Source organism: Silurus meridionalis, chromosome 20, assembly GCF_014805685.1.
Source record: "Silurus meridionalis isolate SWU-2019-XX chromosome 20, ASM1480568v1, whole genome shotgun sequence".
In the NCBI taxonomy this organism is placed as follows: Eukaryota; Metazoa; Chordata; class Actinopteri; order Siluriformes; family Siluridae; genus Silurus; species Silurus meridionalis.
The window spans coordinates 12,791,674-12,811,447 of NC_060903.1; the positions used below are offsets into that span (position 1 = coordinate 12,791,674).

The 19,774-nt window shown below is 37.2% G+C and overlaps 1 protein-coding gene across 1 annotated transcript in view; it reads left to right on the forward strand.

The window, feature by feature from the left end:
* The window catches only part of LOC124403000 (tyrosine-protein kinase receptor UFO), a 36,385-nt gene that overhangs the window by 13,965 nt on the left and 2,646 nt on the right, over positions 1–19,774 (forward strand). Inside the window, exons 8-18 of the mRNA XM_046876519.1 lie at positions 6,660–6,799; positions 7,236–7,380; positions 7,508–7,528; positions 9,067–9,196; positions 9,693–9,784; positions 14,832–14,927; positions 15,017–15,094; positions 15,202–15,294; positions 17,974–18,095; positions 19,098–19,367; positions 19,567–19,703. Of these exons, the coding sequence (XP_046732475.1) occupies positions 6,660–6,799; positions 7,236–7,380; positions 7,508–7,528; positions 9,067–9,196; positions 9,693–9,784; positions 14,832–14,927; positions 15,017–15,094; positions 15,202–15,294; positions 17,974–18,095; positions 19,098–19,367; positions 19,567–19,703 (1,324 nt within the window). The remainder of the gene's footprint in view (positions 1–6,659; positions 6,800–7,235; positions 7,381–7,507; positions 7,529–9,066; positions 9,197–9,692; positions 9,785–14,831; positions 14,928–15,016; positions 15,095–15,201; positions 15,295–17,973; positions 18,096–19,097; positions 19,368–19,566; positions 19,704–19,774) is intronic.

Below are 19,774 nucleotides of genomic sequence, written 5' to 3' on the forward strand. Positions count from 1 at the left end.
GACAGGGGACATTACATAAATAAAAACAAGTTTGCATGTCCCTGAAAACAGGTATGAATGCAGAAATGTGAAGGGGGGGAGATTAATCTCTGACATTTTGACATCTGCTTCAACAATTGTGCTAGGTTTATATTAATGTACTTGTATTAATAATATATCTATATCTAAATAAGTGGATTACAGGTGTGTAGGTGGTCATCGTGTAATAATGTCTGCAAGGAGATCTTTATTAGTAAACCTTTTGAAGGAGCCTTCAGTGTCAGCGTTCTGCCACTGGAAAGTCTTGGTAACACAAAAAGCTGCTATTTTTCTCTTATAAGGTTCAAGAGAGAGTTTTGTTCCTTCCTTAACTTCCCGGTTGTAGTACTCACTGTCCAGAAAAAACACAGGATTTGTAAAAATTGTTGTAGATAACTGCCATGGCCTGAGTCAGATTGGAGTGTTCAGTGCTTGAAAAGGTAGAAAAAGTGCTTTACAGTCGAACACACACTGCTATTTCTGTGGCCAAGGTAAACGAGCAATGTGATGTTTATAAACAGAAGGTGCAGAATGTCCATCCGTTTCTTCCTCCCACCATGAGACACAGTTTCAAATGTAAACTCCTGGAGAAAAGTTCAAACCAAGCAGGGCGGGGTGAGAGGAAAAGGATTAACCAAGGGTATAAGTAAAGCTGTGTATGTGTGTGAAGATGGGAGTGCGGTTCTTTCAGAAATGTCCTGAATTGGCAAGTGTGGCTCCATGGTGTCTATGTGGCAGTACTGTGTCTAGGTTTGAGCCACAGCCGGGTTTTTCCACACAACCTAATGGACGGAGAAGTGACTATAAGAAAAGAGAGATAGGGGGAGGAAAGAAAAGGGTGCATTCTTTCAAATGCCACCAATAAAACCTTTGCAATAAAAAATAGTGTAGTGCTAGAATTCAAGGTTATTTGTCAAATTGAGACATAGAAGATTTTAAGCATATTCATACCAGTTTTCAAACTCCAGTTTTTGATGTTTTCACCCTACCCATGATGTTCCTTCATGCACAATATTACCTCTGTGATACTGAGATGTGAAAAAGGATTTCACTAGATGGATGAGTAAGCAAATCATTGTTTTGCTGCGAAAGAGAAGTAAAATTAGAGAGACAGAATCTGTGTAGCAGTTGACTGAGTATTGAAATAATATAAAAAAGTTAAAGGGTAAAGGGTATAATGCATAGAGGGTGAAAGAGAATAAGTTATAAATACCAGGAGACTCATTATAAAATGTTTACGTCCTGCACACTGACCTGTGATATACTTAGGCAGCATCATTGTGTGTATGTGTGTGTTTTTGGCATGGCCTGTGTGGATGGTTAATCTTTCCCCTGTTAGTATGTGTCATTTGTGTTTTGAACAACAGGGGTGTGTCACGTGTTCATTACACCATGTTACTTGCTGCGGCGTGATCGGATTATGACCCTAATCTCGTTCTTTCCCCCTCCCCCATCGCTCACTTTATCTGTGGTCCTCTCTCTCTCTCTCTCTCTCTCTCTCTCTCTCTCTCTCTCTCTCTCTCTCTCTCTCTCTCTCTCTCTGTCTCTTTCGTTCACTGTGCCTGTTGGCCATCCCCAAATCCTTCAAATTCCAGTCAGGAATGCACTTCCTGCTTTCTCCAGCAAGCTGCCTGTGTCCTTTCTCTCGCTCCTTTCTTTCATCCCCAATGCTCCTGGGGTCCCTCTCTCCTGACCCTGGATGACCCTGATTTCTCTGCTCCCGTATAAGAAAAGGACGAAGCACAGGCATGATAGTGTGGGAAAAAAATTGGGAGAGATAGAGTAATGGTGGGAGCAGGAAAATGTGGAGGAGGGAGTAAAAACAACATGCTTTTTGCTTGTTTCCCAGAGCCAGCTTGGCCTTAGGGATGTGTGTGTGTGTGTGTGTGTGTGTGTGTGTGTGTGTGTGTTTGTGTGTTTGTGTGTATGTGTGTGAGAGAGAGAGAGAGAGAGAGAGAGAGAGAGAGAGAGGAGGAGAGAAAGAGAGTGAGAAAGAAAGGCAAAGTGAGAAAGCCAAATCATTCATCAGAAAATACACAAAAGCAGAAATGGAAAGAAAGAGGATTTACAGAAGTGAATAAAGAGGATTTAGAAAGTGCTTTCAAATCTTGTTTAATAAACATCAGACTTTTTATTTTTTATGAAAATGCTCATTCTTGTCATGTTGTATTTGCGTCATCAGTTTTATTGTCAGTACGCAAGAATGTAAAAAATATATATTTTTTGAAAGCATCAAATTATGATGCTCTGCAAAATCATTCTTTAGTAATTTGAAGAACCTGCATGACGAAAACGTCGCTGTTTTCTACTACTTGTAGCAATTGTTGTCTTTCAAATAATTAGCCAACACACTGGAGGGAGATTTCTGACATCTCTGCCTCAGTATGTCCCAGTCTTACAGCATTTTGTGATTATAGTCACGAAAATGTAATCTATTGATTTGTGTTCATAGACACGAATTTCCCTCTTTTACTGTGTCACTGAGGGGCGACTTTCTACGTATTTCAATAGAAAGTATTTGTGGTGCCCATGCCAAAGTTTTCTTTCTGCCACTGGATACCACAGACGCATTTTTAATTTTTTTTGTTATTGATTTTATAATCTTTAAGCACCATTAATCAACATTTAAGCAGGAGATTTTATCGTTGTTTTATTACTTCATATTCGGTAAGCTACTCGCTATTATAAACCATAGTCCTTCCAGTCAAATTACAGTTTCTCTCAGTTAGTTAAGGAGACTGTGTTAATTAGAGACACCCACATTTATTACAGTATAACCTTAAGACTATCCCTTATCTTCTTCTTCTTCTTTCGGCTGCTCCCATTAGGGGTCGCCACAGCGGATCATCCGTCTCCATACCACCCTGTCCTCTACATCTGCCTCTTTCACACCAACTAGCTGCATGTCTTCCCTCACCACATCCATAAACCTCCTCCTTGGCCTTCCTCTTTTCCTCCTTCCTGGTGGCTCCATCCTCAGCATTCTTCTACCAATATAACTCATGTCCCTCCTCTGCACATGTCCAAACCATCTCAATCTCGCCTTCCTCACCTTGTCACCAAAACGTCCTACATGGGCTGTCCCTCTAATAAACTCATTTCTAATCTTGTCCACCCTCGTCACTCCCAACGAAAACACTATCCCTTATCCTAACCATATATTTTCTGCCTTAAAATGTGGAATAAAAATAGAAAAAAAAAGTTTACCGTTGCCATTTCTGTCAGCATTACCCATGATGCTCTGTCTCTGTTGCTTTGGATACGAAGCCAGACGGAGTCAGTAGTGCTGAGTGATACGAAAAAGAGGAAAGTACGTGTCCACGAACACGGATCAATAGATTAAAACTCGTGACTATATCACGAAATGGCTTTTACTTCAGTTCTACTCTTGAGTTGGTTAGAAGGTCAATTAATACATTTCTATAATACAACAAAGAAAAATCAGCAGTCTTTCATATGGTGAAAATAAGTTTTCTATATTGAGGTGTTTTTAAAAGGAAGGAGTCTCCAGTTCAAGTGCTTTATTACAGTCAGTACATTTTCCATTTCCTGAGTCTTCACAACTTTTTATGGTAATGTATAAAGCTGTGCTTTTATGCTTGTTAGCTTGTGTAAATCTAGCTATAAATAGATAAAATATGACATTATGCTCATCAAATTAAATATACCTTTACCTATTCGTGTTTTGAAGAAGAGTAAAACACTCCAGGATGCGATTGTGCTGGAAGATGATCAGAGACTGGTGATGAAGACTCTATTTTATTTCTTAGTTATTTGCTAGTTTCTTTGCAACATCTCTATATTTGCGAATTGCCTAGCAATCAGCATTCTCTTAGCTCCAACCACTTGACCATAGGAATATTTAAAGCACATCTGCATGTGAGTCACTTAACCTGATCTCTCGCTTTTCTTACTGAAACGACTGCGGCTACAAACAGCAAACAGCACTGATTTGTGACTAATTGCAGGGAGGCTAAAAACAAGGTTCTGGCCTCGTAAAGTGCAAGGCGCTGATGTGGTGCAGGGCTCACTGGGAAACGTTTGACTCATTTAAAGCCTCAGCCGTCTGTAACTGCTTAGCGGTGTGCACTAACGGTGAGCAGGAACATGCTTGGAGCCAGGTTTTTTAGTCTAGGATGGAAATCACAGATGGATGGCTGCTGTTAAAAAGCGTTCGTTTTGTCCTCAATCCTGACTAATATGGGCCGAGTACACACTGACGCTTCAGTTTAGCCGATTGCTTTTCCAATGAGGGTGCCATGTTTTTTTTGCTCTTTTTTTTTAAATGGTTGGTGAGAGAAAATATGACTCACACTTAGTAATCTCAGTGCGAGGTCTCACAGTAGTATAATATAAATCCTTCATATGTTCTAAAAACTATTTTAGCTTTTGTGATATTCAATCTATATATATATATATATATATATATATATATATATATATATATATATATATATATATATATATATATATATATATATATTCAAATGTCTTGCTTGTTTTTCCCATGTTTTCTTATACTCTTCTTATTAGTTGCTTATTTGGTGGTGGGGTGGGGGGTTGTGTTGGGCTTGCGCTCAAAGACAGGAAGACTGGGTGTGTTCGGGTTGGCAAGAAAGAGCGAAGTGCGTGTTGTGTGAGTTAAACTGAAGGAATAAATGTTTAAGAGATTCTGGCTTAAAAACATTTCAGTTGTTTTGCTAGCGTTCAGCCAGATCCACATGTGGAAACAATCAGGCACGAAATGCTGCCTGATAGCATCATCAGAGCCGTACCACGTCCAGAACGAGCCAGAGCTCTGCGACATGGGAGAGTGTGTTCTCTAGGAAACGAAACACGCTGTATGTTTTTAAGTGGGAAGAAGGAAAGAAAATGTTACTTAACTAAACCAGTTTGTAGATACACTTTCACATATACAGTCACACACTTTGCTATGTGCTGGTCTGTTATTCAGGCAGGGTTTTTTATGTTGTTTTTTTTTACTTCTTGCCTGATCTTTGGTCTTTTATGGCTGCCAGCGTGAGTTTTTCTCCTTGTGCTGTGGAGCGAAGACTCAGGGAGTGGGAAAGAAAAGGGACAGGGTACAAAAGGGAAAAATAAAAAGAAGGACGGCAGAAAAAGGGGGGTAGACAAAAAGAGACAGGGCCTTGTGTGAGTCTGTGTGTGTGGGTATGTGTGTGTGTGGGTGACTTTGCTCTCAATCAACCTAATGCCCTCTGTTAGACATTTTTTACTCTTTGCTCTCTTTACTCTTTACTCTACCAACAACCTGTTTTCTCCAATAAAGCTGTGTTCTCTGAATTCTCAGATACCACGTCCTCACAGCTGGAACAAACACGCAAACATCTGGAAAACACCTCTTGGGTGTGTGGAAATAACGCAGCAGCTCACTTAGTTAATACTTAATATAAATGTTTAAATAACAGATCACAATCAAGACAAAACTATTCTGTACCCATGTTTTACATCTTAACCTCTGCCTAATGTCTAATCATTTTTTTATCATGTCATTTCTTATTGTTTTGGTATTTCCGTTCATTTTTTTTAAGTATGAGTAAGTTTGTATGCATGAGAAACACACACATCTTCACATTTTGCATATTGTACCAACACTTGATAATTTTCCCTGCTCAAACTGTTATTTATAGCATATGAATCAAAGTTGAAAAAAAATAACTGAATACGGTGTGCAGTATAATGGCTGAACAGTACCAGTGTTGTGAGCAAGTATTTATAAAGCTGTTGGAAATTAACAACAATATAAGAGAGCTTTAAATTAAACTATGAAATAATATACAGTACATATTGCATTTCCTGACGTAAATATCAAACTGTTTGATGAAGCAGAGCCTCATTATGGCTCGTACATGCATTTTGGCCAAATCTTTTATCTATCATTAATCTTTCATTAACATCACTGTTAACGAAAATGTTAGCAATGGCATATACATTATAGTCCATTTGACAAATTTGTTTTATTATGAGTTTTGTTTCACCATGGCACATAAACTGACATAACAACTTAATCAAAGCTTGGCACTGACTGTGTTAGACTTAATACACTTAGCTAGCAAGCTAGTACTAAAGCATCTGACCACACTTGCTAAACTGGCTTCATATTAGCATAGCACAATCTTTGAAGGTAGTTCAGGAAGTTGAAAACATGTTTTAGGCAAATGTGTGCATGTTTCATAATGTTCTTAAGTCATAGTATGCTTTCAAGAAAAGAAACTCATGAGTTTATTTTTTGTAAATTTTTTAAATGGGTTTGTTTAGACCATTAAATATTTAATATAGAAAGCTGATACACAAAGTGCACCTATAAAATCAGGAAGTTATAAGTGTATAAAAAATAAGTGTAGCTACAAGGGAACGCTAATACAATTAATACGAGTTTGTTGAAAAAGTAATATGGATTAATAACAAGTTATTTCAAGATAAGTTGTTGTTTGATTGAATATATCACTATTTCAAGATATCAGGTTGTTGTTTTGACTCTTTCTCCTTATTTTATCTTAATAACACCCCATAATCCATTACTAAGGCTAATGTATCGAATATAATAGCTTATAATTCTTATGTTGATTTACAGGTAGTTAATATATCAGACTTATGACTAAACTTATGGTGTGTGTGTTTAGTTCCAGACAGTGTACCGGTGAACATCACAGCTATGCTGAACGGGACAGATTTGTATATCAGCTGGGCCGAACCTGATGGCGAAATTAATGGAGAGCTTAAGGGCTACATTATTGAATACAACACACCTAATAAGGAACAGGTGAACACACACATACACACACATGGGCATTCCTCAATGTAACTGTTAGTAGATACATTAGATAAAAGAACTGTTAAAAGTATAACAGGTCATTGTTTAATTAAACATTGTTGGCAAATTCACGAATAAAACACATTAAGTGTAATATTAACTTTATTCTTTACTCCAGGCATTTGGTATGTGTCATGTCTCATGTTTCATGTACGCTGGATTTTATACTTCACTTTGACATGGATAAGGAAAATAATTTTAACAACTCAGTCTGTAAAAATATTCTAGCATATGTTCCACATCTGCTTTGTTGCATGAGATCCATTTTTTTTACATTTAAAGTCGCATAAGAGAAGGTTTATTCTAGTATTATTCCATTGTATGCACTAAACCAGGCTTTAATGATGTCCTGAAGTTCTGCTGTCTCTCATTCATTGTCCATCAGGTCCTGTTGGACACAGGTGTGGTAACAGAGCTGACTATCAACATGTCATTGCCTTTATCAAACATCACCTTCAGGGTGTGTGCCTACACGGGGGCGGGATACGGACCATGGACCAAGATGCAGACGTTGTCTTTTGTCCCTACAGGTATGAGGCATGGAGTGAGAGTATATAAAAAAATTTAAAAAGGATGAACGCAGCATTTCCATTCTAATTCAGAGTAGTGAAAATTATATTTTATATGCTAAGTAATAATTTTCTTTGTTGTTTACAGACAGCAAACCAGTTTCAGCAGGTAAGTGGGCCCACACACACACACACACACACACACACACTGACACCCACACACACACACACCCACACACACACACACACACACACACACACACACACACACACACACACACACACACACACACACACACAGAGCTGGAGATGATTTAGTGCACTTGCATGACCTTGGTGTTTTCCTAACTTTTTGTATTTTCTTCTCCTTTCTTGCTGGGGTTTTTTTTTTGTGGGATGTTTCCTAAATGCAAAGAGGAAGCAAGAGATGAGACAAGAACGGAACAAAAAATGCAAAGGAAGCAGGGGAGTATAGAAGGAGGGCAAGTCATAAATATTTAGCACTGTGTTACATCTCTATTAGCTTAGTTGAACACTGTCTATGGCATGAATGAAACAGATAATAGAGACTTAGACACAGAGGGAGGAATGAGAGAAAGAAAAAAAAGGGAAAAAGAAAAGGGGGAGGTGGGAGGGGGTCAGGGTGGGACAAGGCTAGGAAAGGGGATAGTTTTGCAAGGAGAGAAAGTAAGAAAGGAGTAACAGTATGAGCTAAATGTATTAAATAGTGGGTACACACCCTGTATAGAGTATGACTGAGCTAATGTGTGAGATGCTATCAACCACAAGACACACAGACACACACACACACACACACACACACACACACACACACACACACACACACACACACAAAGCTGAAGTCTTCATCCACTCTGTCTTTTTCATAAGGGTCCATTTAACAGTCTATGGCAGTACCGGCATATTGTGTGACATATTGGTGCTCCTGAAATTACGAGGTGTATCTCTGTTCCCACCTCATTAAGTGACTCAATTTAGTGGTTTCCATCTGCTGCCTCCAGCAATATAAGCGTTCAAAAGTACACTGGCTCAGTTTTCCAATTTTTCTCCAAATTCATTTAAACACAACAGATTAAAAGCAGCAGTATGGGATAAGAAAATTGCTACCAGGATCTGTTTCCAATTTAAAAAAAACAATTTTGGGATCTATGGCTGAAATGGAGGCAATTCTGTTCTATGCGCGTTTCCTTTTATTTTATTTTTAAATATATTTAAATGACATGACATCTTAAATCCAAATTTGAATGAATTGAAATTAAAATTGACAGTAATAATTAATCATTTAATTTGCTCTTATTCAGCTTTACATTGTGTATATTTGAATCTCAGCTTGCAGCAGCATTTACTTATTAGATTAATTTTGTTATGTACATTAAAGTATACCTAACAAAAATTCACTTTGCATCACACTTGCACACTTCCCAACTGGAAGAAATGAGCTCTGTGAATATGGGAAACTGAATGATTGGCCTCCAACACAGCAGGGCTCTTAAAAAAAAAGTAACAAACTGGTAATTAAATATCCATAGTAATTTAATCAAAGGCAAATTACATGTTACTGGTTGTATATAAAAAAACTACACTACAGATGACCAAAGTGTGCGAAAGATGCAATTCGTAAAATGGCTTTTTGTGTTCTATCAGTGCCACTTTTCTAAATCAGCCTGCTTTTATTTCTTCTCTCAGGCCACTTATCTGAGCCATTGCTTTCCTGGCACTGGTGGTATGTGGTCATGGCTGTGACAATAGCTATAAGTCTGGCACTGCTCATGGCTATATACATGGCCAAACTGAGGCGGAAAGAAACACGGTTTGGGTGAGTATTTATGAGGCAGTTGCACGTATCCCCCATGATTTTTAACTTGTTTTGTGATGTAGTTGTTTTGCCATTTAGGTCTAGCTCCAGAGATAGGAGGGTGTTGTAGATAATCAAATAATATAATCGTATAAATCTTTATTTTTTTATAAATTATTTCACCACTTCAGATTAAATGATTAAGATATGCTGACTAATCCATATTTAGTAAACTAGTCAATAGTTAATGTCAAACCTGAACCCATCTGCATCACTATGTATAGTGCACAGTAATGCATTTAATACATCGGCTTTAGTAAAAGTAACATAAACAAGCATATGTTGGACAACGTATATTGGAGCATATGGCATATATTTAAATATATTTTTATTTTCCTTACATACAGTATTTTAACCAATATTACATTTTCATGCTGAATATTTTCAAGCTTAAAATTCATAGATAGATTGGGTTTATTTAACAACCTGCTGCTGTGTTTCACTTGTATGTTCTTAGCGAGGCATTTGAACCCATGATGGAGAGTGGAGAGCTAGTTGTCCGTTATCGAGCTCGCCGCACCTACAGCCGCCGTACCAACGAAGCCACATGTGAGTCATATTCCATTCTACACTTTAGTCTGTATCTTGACACCAGTTTGCTTGACCAAAACCAAATCTGACCTCTAACTCATCCAACATCTGTAGTATGTTGTTGTTTTGCTTAAAAAGCAATGCAGTGCGACTGCAATCTGTCTGCATGTCCAAACATGACGGAAACTGAATCCACTGCATTGTGAGAGTCTTGACCCCTATATTTAAGGTGTATGGTTTCTGCCTAGCAGTATTATTTTGAAAACGTGAACCGTGGAATGCCGGAATGTTTCTGAAAGCTAGCAATAACCTCAAGCTCTGAGATAGATTGCTTGACAGATGTTCGCATATTGGTGCTGCAGTGATTTCGAGGTTTATGTTAAGTAAAAAAAACGTTCATTTAATTGGATTAAACAGACCATCATAGTACATCATATATGATTAGATTTTTCATAGGTGACCCATATTTTTATCAAAGACTAACATGAAGGCATCTAGGGATGTCGAAAAAATGCTATTTTGAGTTCTAAGTAATTCTGAGTTCTCTTTACTTTCGAGGTAATGCAGCATATGTAGTTTGACGTAACTTTGGAATCAGTTGGCTGGAAATTTTTGCATGTTAATGTTTTTATTACAATTTCATTCACAAGCAGATGAATTTTCTAAACATTATAAACCAGCACCTTTTTTGCGCTACGGAACAGTTTCCTGCAAGACAAATCTTCCATGGACATATCATTCCTATTCTACATATTATATGAATTAATTATTAGATATATAATGAAAATGTAACTTAACTTACTATAATGTAGTGGGAGCTTAATTATTTTATGAATACATACAAACATACTGTGACTGAAACAATTGTAGGAAATTGGCATAAGAGTAAAATTACCATTAAAAAGTTTTTATTTTTTCTGTGAGACTGGGTACCAAATGATCCATGGTCCGGTACCAGTCTGTGGCCTGGTGTTTGGGGACCCCTGTTATAAACAATATTACAGTAGCTTTTAATAAGAGCACTTATTATATATAAATTATTTCCTCAGTGTGGAGCTGTAAACTTATCATGGATATGCACCTGTATCCTCTCCAGAATGGACTCACACAAACTCACAGACGCACACACACAAGTCGGCATCACATTTCATAGTGTCAATGCATGCACTAGTTCAGACAGAGCCTTCTTTATATTAGTGTCCCTGCAGTATCTTGAGAACTAACTTGCCTTTGTGATAAAGTGGGTGAGAGGAAAAAGTTTGAATGTTGACAACATAAGAGCAAGTAGAAATTCAGTTTAAAAAAAAAGGTTGAATGATCAAGGCGAATGAAATAATACTGTACTCTCTAGATTTGTTGATAGCCACCTGCTCATGTGTGCAAGTGTACGTTCCCACAAGAACAAACAAGCACTTGCTCTCAGCATGTAGGAGCATGTGTAAGGACTGAGCACATACTTGCGCACATGCCTCTGGGTTTATGGTGAGCTCACAGCTGCAGGAAAACACTAGTGATCACCACATACACGCACACCCATACACACGCACACCAGATGTGGTCATTGATTATGGGCTACAGGATCTTTTTTATGCCAAATTACAGTGCTACTTTTTTCATGTAAAAAAAGTAGTTCTGTTCTACTGCATGGACCATCAAATAAAATTTTGATTGATGAATACCTAATAAATTAACAATAACACAATTATAATTGACATTTTCCCTTACAATCAAATAATTCATTCATCAGAACATGTAATCAAAAGATTACCGTATTTTCCGGACTATAAGCTGCTACTTTTTTCCCACTCTTTGAACCCCCCTGCTTAAACAATGAAGCAGCTAATATATGGATTTGTCCTGGGTTTTTCCCGGTTTCACAAGCTTCAAGACAAAAAAACTGAACCCCATAACATTAGACCAATTAAATTGCAGAACGGGTTCAGGTGAACCAATGAAACTCTTTATATTAAATCAGATGCGCTCCCACTAAATCGGGCCGCACCACATTATAAATATGGATGATGTTCATCTGACGTTTGACCTGCCGCTCACTCGGACTGTCAACAGGAAACGCGAATCATTCGTCACGCTGAAAACAACCAGGCATGAAAAAACCCACTTCACCTGTGTTCTGAGCTGCACGGCATCGGGAGAAAAGCTTCACCGATGGTGATTTTTAAACGCACGACGATGCCAAAAGAAAAACTCTCGAGAGAAATTGTTGTGAAAGGAAGGAGGAAGACAGTGAACAATGACTTTCTTGGTAGGCTACTGTTTAGATACAAGCCGTGTAACAGACACTGTCTTTCATTAAAGCCTGTGTAAAGATCATTAGTTTCAATGTAGGAACCAGCGGCTTATAGACAGGTGCGGCGTATTTATGTTCAAAATAAAAATCTTTGTAAAGATTATATATGGGTGCGCTTAAAAGTCCGGAAATTACGGTATCTTTTTTTTATTAATAGAATACTGCATTGGTCTTCAAAAACTTTATCTAGCTCATCTGGATAAACCCATACTGCCTTAAAATGCTCTTTGAAAGTCATTTGATATGAGTTATTTAGGTAACCTTTCATTAGCTAAATCAATCACCAAATAATGTACAGATGTAAACATATTCAACCAGCGATTCCTAAATAATGGTGACTATGACCTCATCAGAGACTAAATGTAAAATAAGATATAAAATATACAATTTCATATATACAACCACAATGAAACAGTGGCACTTCATAGTTTATGCAACGCACACTTGAAGGCAACATAAGTTTATTTTAAATGCCATGTTTCACGGTTGGTATTGAAGAATTATCATATATGGAAGAATGTTTTCTCATAAATTGGCTTGGTATTTAGTGGAATGGTATACACCTTTAACAGGTCATGAACTGGGATAAAAAATCACCATTGTTAAAGGTCAGCTAATTGGGATTGCCTTTTAAAACCTTTTATATTCTTGAGATAAGATGTGAAAATTATGTGAAAATCCATACACTAGTACTGTATATAGTATTCTTTTGTCACTATTTCCACTGTCAGATGACATGACATTGAAGTCTCTTTTGTACCATTTGTTAAATTGTTGTTATTTACTTCAAAACAGTTTTTTCATAGAAGTTTTCAAATTGAGACTTCATCTATACTCCTGCTGTTAAGCAAACCTACACAATACATAAACTGCTGCACTGTTGAATTCTTGGTTCTGGTGCGTGTTTTAGCTGGTTAAAAAACACATCATACATGTTAATAGTAATCGAATCGTTGTAAAACATTTTACAATGGCAAACATCACGTGTACACGTGGACAAATGCTCCACATTCACAAATTTGAAGAATATGTACTGTATAATTATAGATATGTGGGAAGTCTTTTATGAAAATGGGTATATTTAGAATTATAGAAGGATACGAGGACTGTTCAGTCCCAGGTGCTTTGCGGCAGATTATTCCAACACAAGAAAGTCTTTAGTGCTGCCGGGTGGCATGAAAGGCTGCATTTTTTCCTCTTATTAACCTTTAGAGAGAGGGAAACAAAGAGACCGGTGAGGGATTAATAACAGGACCAAACTTAATTTGTGGACATTCCATGGCATTAGATGTACCCACAAACAAATAAATGTATCAAAGTATAATGTCTCATTCTGTGGAAGCAATACATGTGGGTCAATATGTAAGGAATAAATAAAAAATTTAACACTTTAGTACACACTGAAGTTGTAACAGCTTCATGGCTGCACACCACCCTGTCATTATTATATTATTTTCCTTAGCAGCCATTTTGTTTTATTTTTTCCATATTTTCCACTTCTGACTTTCGTGAACATTTGACCCATGTAAGTAATTAAATTGGCTAAACCCAGTAGACTGGTTTGTGCCCTCTGACCTCACTTGTTTTTCGCCTGAAGTGTGAGGTTTAAGTGAAGTACAGTGTAACACTTTATCTGGAAACAAAAAAAAAACAGACAGAAATGAAATCATAGTTCTGTGTAAGATGAAGCACATGTTTTAGTTTTCTTGCTTCCAATGTGTAGGAGTGTGTGACAATCACATTCTGGCTCAATTCCCTGGCACTTACCTCCTTTTTACTGTTCTGTCTTGTGGGAATGTTTAAAGATTGAACAGATTTTTCCAGTTACATTAAGTCATGTCATGTTTGGGAGTGATTTTACAACTTTTAGTAAATGTATAATGCATAATGTGCCCTGCAGGATTTACTCCATCTGACCTGATTTGTTATTTGGTCTATTAATGAGTGTGAATATACACTATACACTATATACAAAATATTGTGTCGCATGGTCATAATTATGGTATGTGATCTTTGAGCATTGCATTCCACATTTAGACCCAATTTGCTCTTATAATTCCCTCCACTCTTCTGGGAAGATGTTCCACTAGATTTTGGAGTGTGTTTATGGTTATATGTGTTCATCAGCCACAAGGGTATTATGAAAGACATGTACTGATGTGGGGGAGGAGACCTGGGGTGCAGTCAGTGTTCCAATTAATCTCAAAGGTGTTCAGTAGGGATGAGATCAGAGCTCTATAGCAGGCCACTGAAGATCTTCCTCTCCAAAGCATGTAAACCAGATCTTCAAGGAGCTCACTTTGTGCACAGGGGCATTGCCATGCTGGAACAGTTTCCAAGGTTTCCAAATTCAAGTGAATGCAAAATCTTGGTGCATCCAAAGGCACATCTAAAAACATCCTGTATAATTGAGTGCCTCCAGCTTTGTGGTAACAATTTGGAAACGAACCATGCAGTTTCTTTGTTTCAGCTTTTCACCAAAAAATCCAATGCATGCAAAAATAAACCAGTAAATCGGGGCACATCAAATCTCATGAGTGCATTTGTTTAATTCTTGCTCAGTAACGGACTAATGATTTGTTGCTAAGATCATCAAGTTTAATATTTGTGGTTTTTGCCTTGACCCAGAGACTCATCAAATCTCATGTTGGCTAGTGAATCAAATCTTGATATAAAAAGGTCTTGGGATTATATGGGATTTAAAAAGTGAGCTCAATTCTGTACAAAGCCTGCAACACTGTGTGTTTCTCTCTGCAGTGAACTCGCTGGGCATCAGTGATGAACTCAAACAGAAGCTGCAAGATGTAATGGTGGACAGACACAAACTAACCCTGGGAAAGACGCTAGGAGAGGGTAAGCCTGGATTCACATCCTACAATGGCTTTACATCATCACTTACGCTCCGGGCATGTAAAATAATATGAATGTGTTTATGTGTGCAGGTGAGTTCGGCTCTGTAATGGAAGGCTTGCTGACTCAAGAGGACTCTGTGCTTAAAGTAGCAGTCAAGACGATGAAAAGTGAGTTTTACTATAATGATAATTAGTGTAATTTATGATAATTAGCATGATCCTTCACACTCTATTCACACACTTTTTAAAAAAATAAACTGGTCTCTTGTTTTTAGTTGCTATTTGTACACGAACTGAGATGGAGGACTTCCTGCGAGAAGCTGCGTGTATGAAAGAGTTTGACCATCAAAATGTTATGAGGCTACTGGGTAAGAGAAGCACAAGCAGATACACCATTTTCCTAAAACTAAAATTAATTTAAGACAGTTAAAAACAATGCATGAAAATCCAAAACAACAATGCATTGATATACATGTATATATCAATGCATTGTTCTTCTTCTTTCAGCTGCTCCCAGTAGGGGTCGCCACAGCGGATCATTCGTCTCCATACTATTCTGTACGGTGGCCCGAGAAGTGCAAAACACACGAACAAATCGGAAAACAAATTAACAAATTGAAAAACACTAACAAATCCGAAAACAAAATTACAAATCCGAAAACACAACAACAATTTCGACAAAGCGGAAAAGGTAGGTATAATTTGTGAATAGAAACTTACCGATCATTGGACGAGACACCTGTCATTTAAGAGATACAGGAAGTATGAAATCTTATGACTTTGTTTCTTGTACATGTGTAAAGTTCTCTGTTTACTTTAAACTATTTTTAATTTCGATCAATGCACATTTAAAAATAAAAAAATAACAGAAGTAAACATTGGCAAGCAAGGAGAACATGTCATTAATTTAAAGCTACTTTGAGGAAGGACATTCATATGCAGTGATGTTGGAGATGCTGCAGTATATCATGACATAAAGAATAGTTTGTACACTTTTACACATACGTTCCAACTTTCCCCTGCCGCAGACTGTTGTACTTCAGACTCTTAATGGTCTGATATCTATAACTGGCTTTACCCAAAGGTTCCCCATCAAAGAAATTTCACTGTGAAGGACATTATCTTTGGATTTTAATGAACAATAACAAAGACGACTTACTTGTTAATAATATACTTCAGATGGGAAAATTTTATATACACAAATCAAAATACTTTAAAGTGAAACCAACGTTTTTTGCATTTTATAATGAGTTTATTTCTTTCACAAAAGCCCTAAAAGTGATAAAAAAAAATGCAATGAATCTTTTGTCCTTTATAAAAAAATATGATTTACAGAAAAAACCATAGCCCTGTTTGTCCTTTTTTAATTAACTTTATTATAAATTTGATTTATTTATAATTTTTTTCCTCTTTCCCCTAAATTTATGTGAATGTATTTGTATTTTCATGCACCTGTTCTGTGTATTGTAATGTAAATTGCACTTGTTATTGCCACGCTGTTTGTAAATGACTAATTGCTTAATATAAAAAAAGACTCTTGTACTTCCTGTATATCTTGAATGACAGATGTCCAATGATCGGTAAGTGTTCTATTTGTAAACTATACCTACCTTTTTTCCAGTTTGTCTGAATTGTCGTTGTGTTTTCGGATTTATTAATGTGTTCTCGTGCAACAATTCAGACAAACTGGAAAAGGTAGCTATAGTTTGCAAATAGAACACTTATCGATCATTGGACAAGACACCTGTCATTCAAGATATACAGGAAGTACAAGTTTCTCCTTGATGGCCAATGTTTACTTCTGTTATTTTCTTATATTTAAAGGTGCACTAATCGAAACAAAAAATAGTTTAAACAGAGAACTTTACACATGTACAAGAAACAAAGTCATAAGATTTCAAACTTCCTGTACATCTTGAATGACAGGTGTCTCGTCCAATGATCGGTAGGTGTTCCATTCACAAACTATACCTACGGGTTTGTCTGAATTGTCGTTGTGTTTTTAGATTTGTTATTTTGCTTTCGGATTTGTTAGTGTTTTCTAATTTGTTAATTTGTTTTCCGATCTGTTAATGTGCACTTCTCGGCCACCGTAATTCTGTCCTCTACATCTGCCTCTTTTAATTCAACCTGCATGTCTTCCCTCACCACATCTATAAGTCTCCTTATTGGTCTGCCTCCTTTTCTTCTTCCTGGTGGCTCCATCCCCAGCATTCTCCTATCGATTTACCCCATGTCCATCCTCTGCACATGTCCAAACCATAGATGTCTAATGGCCGGGTTGCAAAAGCCAGTGCACTCCTAGTGCCGGTCCCAAGCCTGGATAAATGGGGAGGGTTGCGTTAGGAAGGGTAAGCCACTTACATTAATCTCATTCGTACAACTGAGCAGGTGAGGGTTAAGGGCCTTGCTCAGGGGCCCCGGAGTAGTAGCTTAGTGTGGCTGGGGTTTGAACTCATGACCATCAGCTCTAAAGTCCAATGCTTTTCCACTAAGATACCACCTCCCCTGTAATGTCAGCAATTATACGTTCTTTTGTGTATATATCAAGGTTAGAGAAATATATACCACACATAGATGAATTATGAGCCATTAGCAATGAGGAACAGTTTTGAGATGGTTTGGACATGTGCAGAGGAGGGACATGAGTTATATTGGTAGAAGAATGCTAAGGATGGAGCCACCAGGAAGGAGGAAAAGACGAAGGCCAAGGAGAAGTTTTATGGATGTGATGAGGGAAGAAATGCAGGTAGTTGGTGTGAAAGAGGCAGATGTAGAGGACGGGGGTATGGAGACAGATGATCCGCTGTGGCGACCCCTAATGGGAGCAGCCGAAAAAAGAAGAAGAAGCAATTAGGAACAGTTAAAAGTGAAAATATAATCATTTTACAAAGAGCCTTTTTTTATATAAATAATATAAAGAATAGTGCAAAGACTCTATAATGGTTTATAACATGACACTCTATGGTTAAAGCTAGTACCTAATACAATTGGACACTAATGTGTCATCAAATGTGTGTATGTTTGTGTGTATGTCTGTATTGCAGGAGTGTGTTTGCAGACTGTGGAGAGCGAAGGCTTTCCATCTCCTGTGGTGATTCTGCCCTACATGAAACATGGTGACCTGCACAGCTACCTCCTTTATTCAAGGCTTGGAGAATCACCTGTAGTGAGTGTCTGTTTTACTTTTCACACACACTCATATAGAGCCACACACATGAGAGTTCAAGAGTATACACTAAATCGACACCTGACTTTTTCAGCCAAATGTGGTTCTTCCCCAAACTGTTACCACCCAAATTACCACCCAAATGTATAGGATGTCTTTGGATTCAGTACTATAAAAATTTCACCTCCCTTGAACTAGAAGCCCCAAACATGTTCCAGCATGACAGTGCCCTTGTGCACAAAACCAGCTCCATTAAGATATGGTTTACATGGGTTGGAGTGGAAAATATTGATTGGCCTGATATGGAGCTCTGATTTCAACCACATTGAACACTTTTGGCATTAAAATGTAGAAGGATCTTCCCAGAAGATTGGAGATTATTATAATAGCAAATGCAGACTAAATGTCAAATGGGATGTTTCAAAAAGCACATAAAATCTTATAGTCAGAAGTCTGCAAACATTTGGCTTTATATACTATATGCTAAAAAAATTGCTAATCACATACATAAGACTATACACCATTAGCAAAAAACACTTCATACACGCAGATATATTTATCAAAAACCTGGACCGTCTAAAGGTTTTTGAGACCTAAAAAGAGCAATAAAAAAGAAAGCCCGCTATAGGGGAAAAAATCTATTGATGAAAGATCTATATAAATAAATTCTTATGTTCGAATTTTTTTTTTATCAGTTAAATTACATAAGGCATGAACATAAAGACTTCCACTTTTTTCTTTATCAGATGTTTAAATTGCATTTATGCATTAGACCATTTTCATTGTGTTTGGCTTGACATCTATACAACTTTTTTGAACCAGTGAAGTTGCTGTTATCACAGTCCAACACATTCAATTTGAATGATTGTAGAATGTACTCTACCGCCCCCTAATGCAAAGTAAAGGATACATCGTCCCCTCTAAGTGTTTCCGTCAGTAAGATTTTAGTCACATTCTTGTTAATCATCTTGTTGATCATTCCTTATATTTTTATTTTTGCAGTATCTACCATCTCAGATGCTGGTGAAGTTTATGACAGACATCGCTCGAGGAATGGAGTACCTGAGCAGCAAGAACTTTATCCATAGAGACCTGGCTGCACGTAACTGCATGTTAAATGAGAACATGAACGTGTGCGTTGCTGATTTTGGTCTCTCTAAGAAGATTTACAATGGTGATTACTATAGACAGGGCCGAATCTCAAAAATGCCTGTCAAGTGGATTGCGATTGAAAGCCTGGCAGACAGAGTTTACACCACCAAGAGTGATGTGGTAAGGCTGCTGTTAGTAAAAAAAATGTTTTTTATAAATGTCGAAAAATATATATAACATGTATATTTGCATTATACATTATGCTGATTTTGATCATATATTATATATTTATATTTTTAATAAAAATAATAATAATAATAATAATACATTCAATGGCATTTGATTGGCATTCAATTTACAAAACTATTTTTTTTGTCAGTGGTCCTTTGGTGTGACAATGTGGGAAATTGCTACCCGAGGTCAGACTCCGTATCCCGGTGTGGAAAACAGTGAGATCTATGACTACCTGAGACAAGGTAACCGTCTGAAACAGCCTCCGGACTGCCTGGACAGCATGTAAGTGTGTTTTAAAAAACAGATGTTTTAATAGGAGTTACATACTTGTGTATATGTGCACATATTTATGT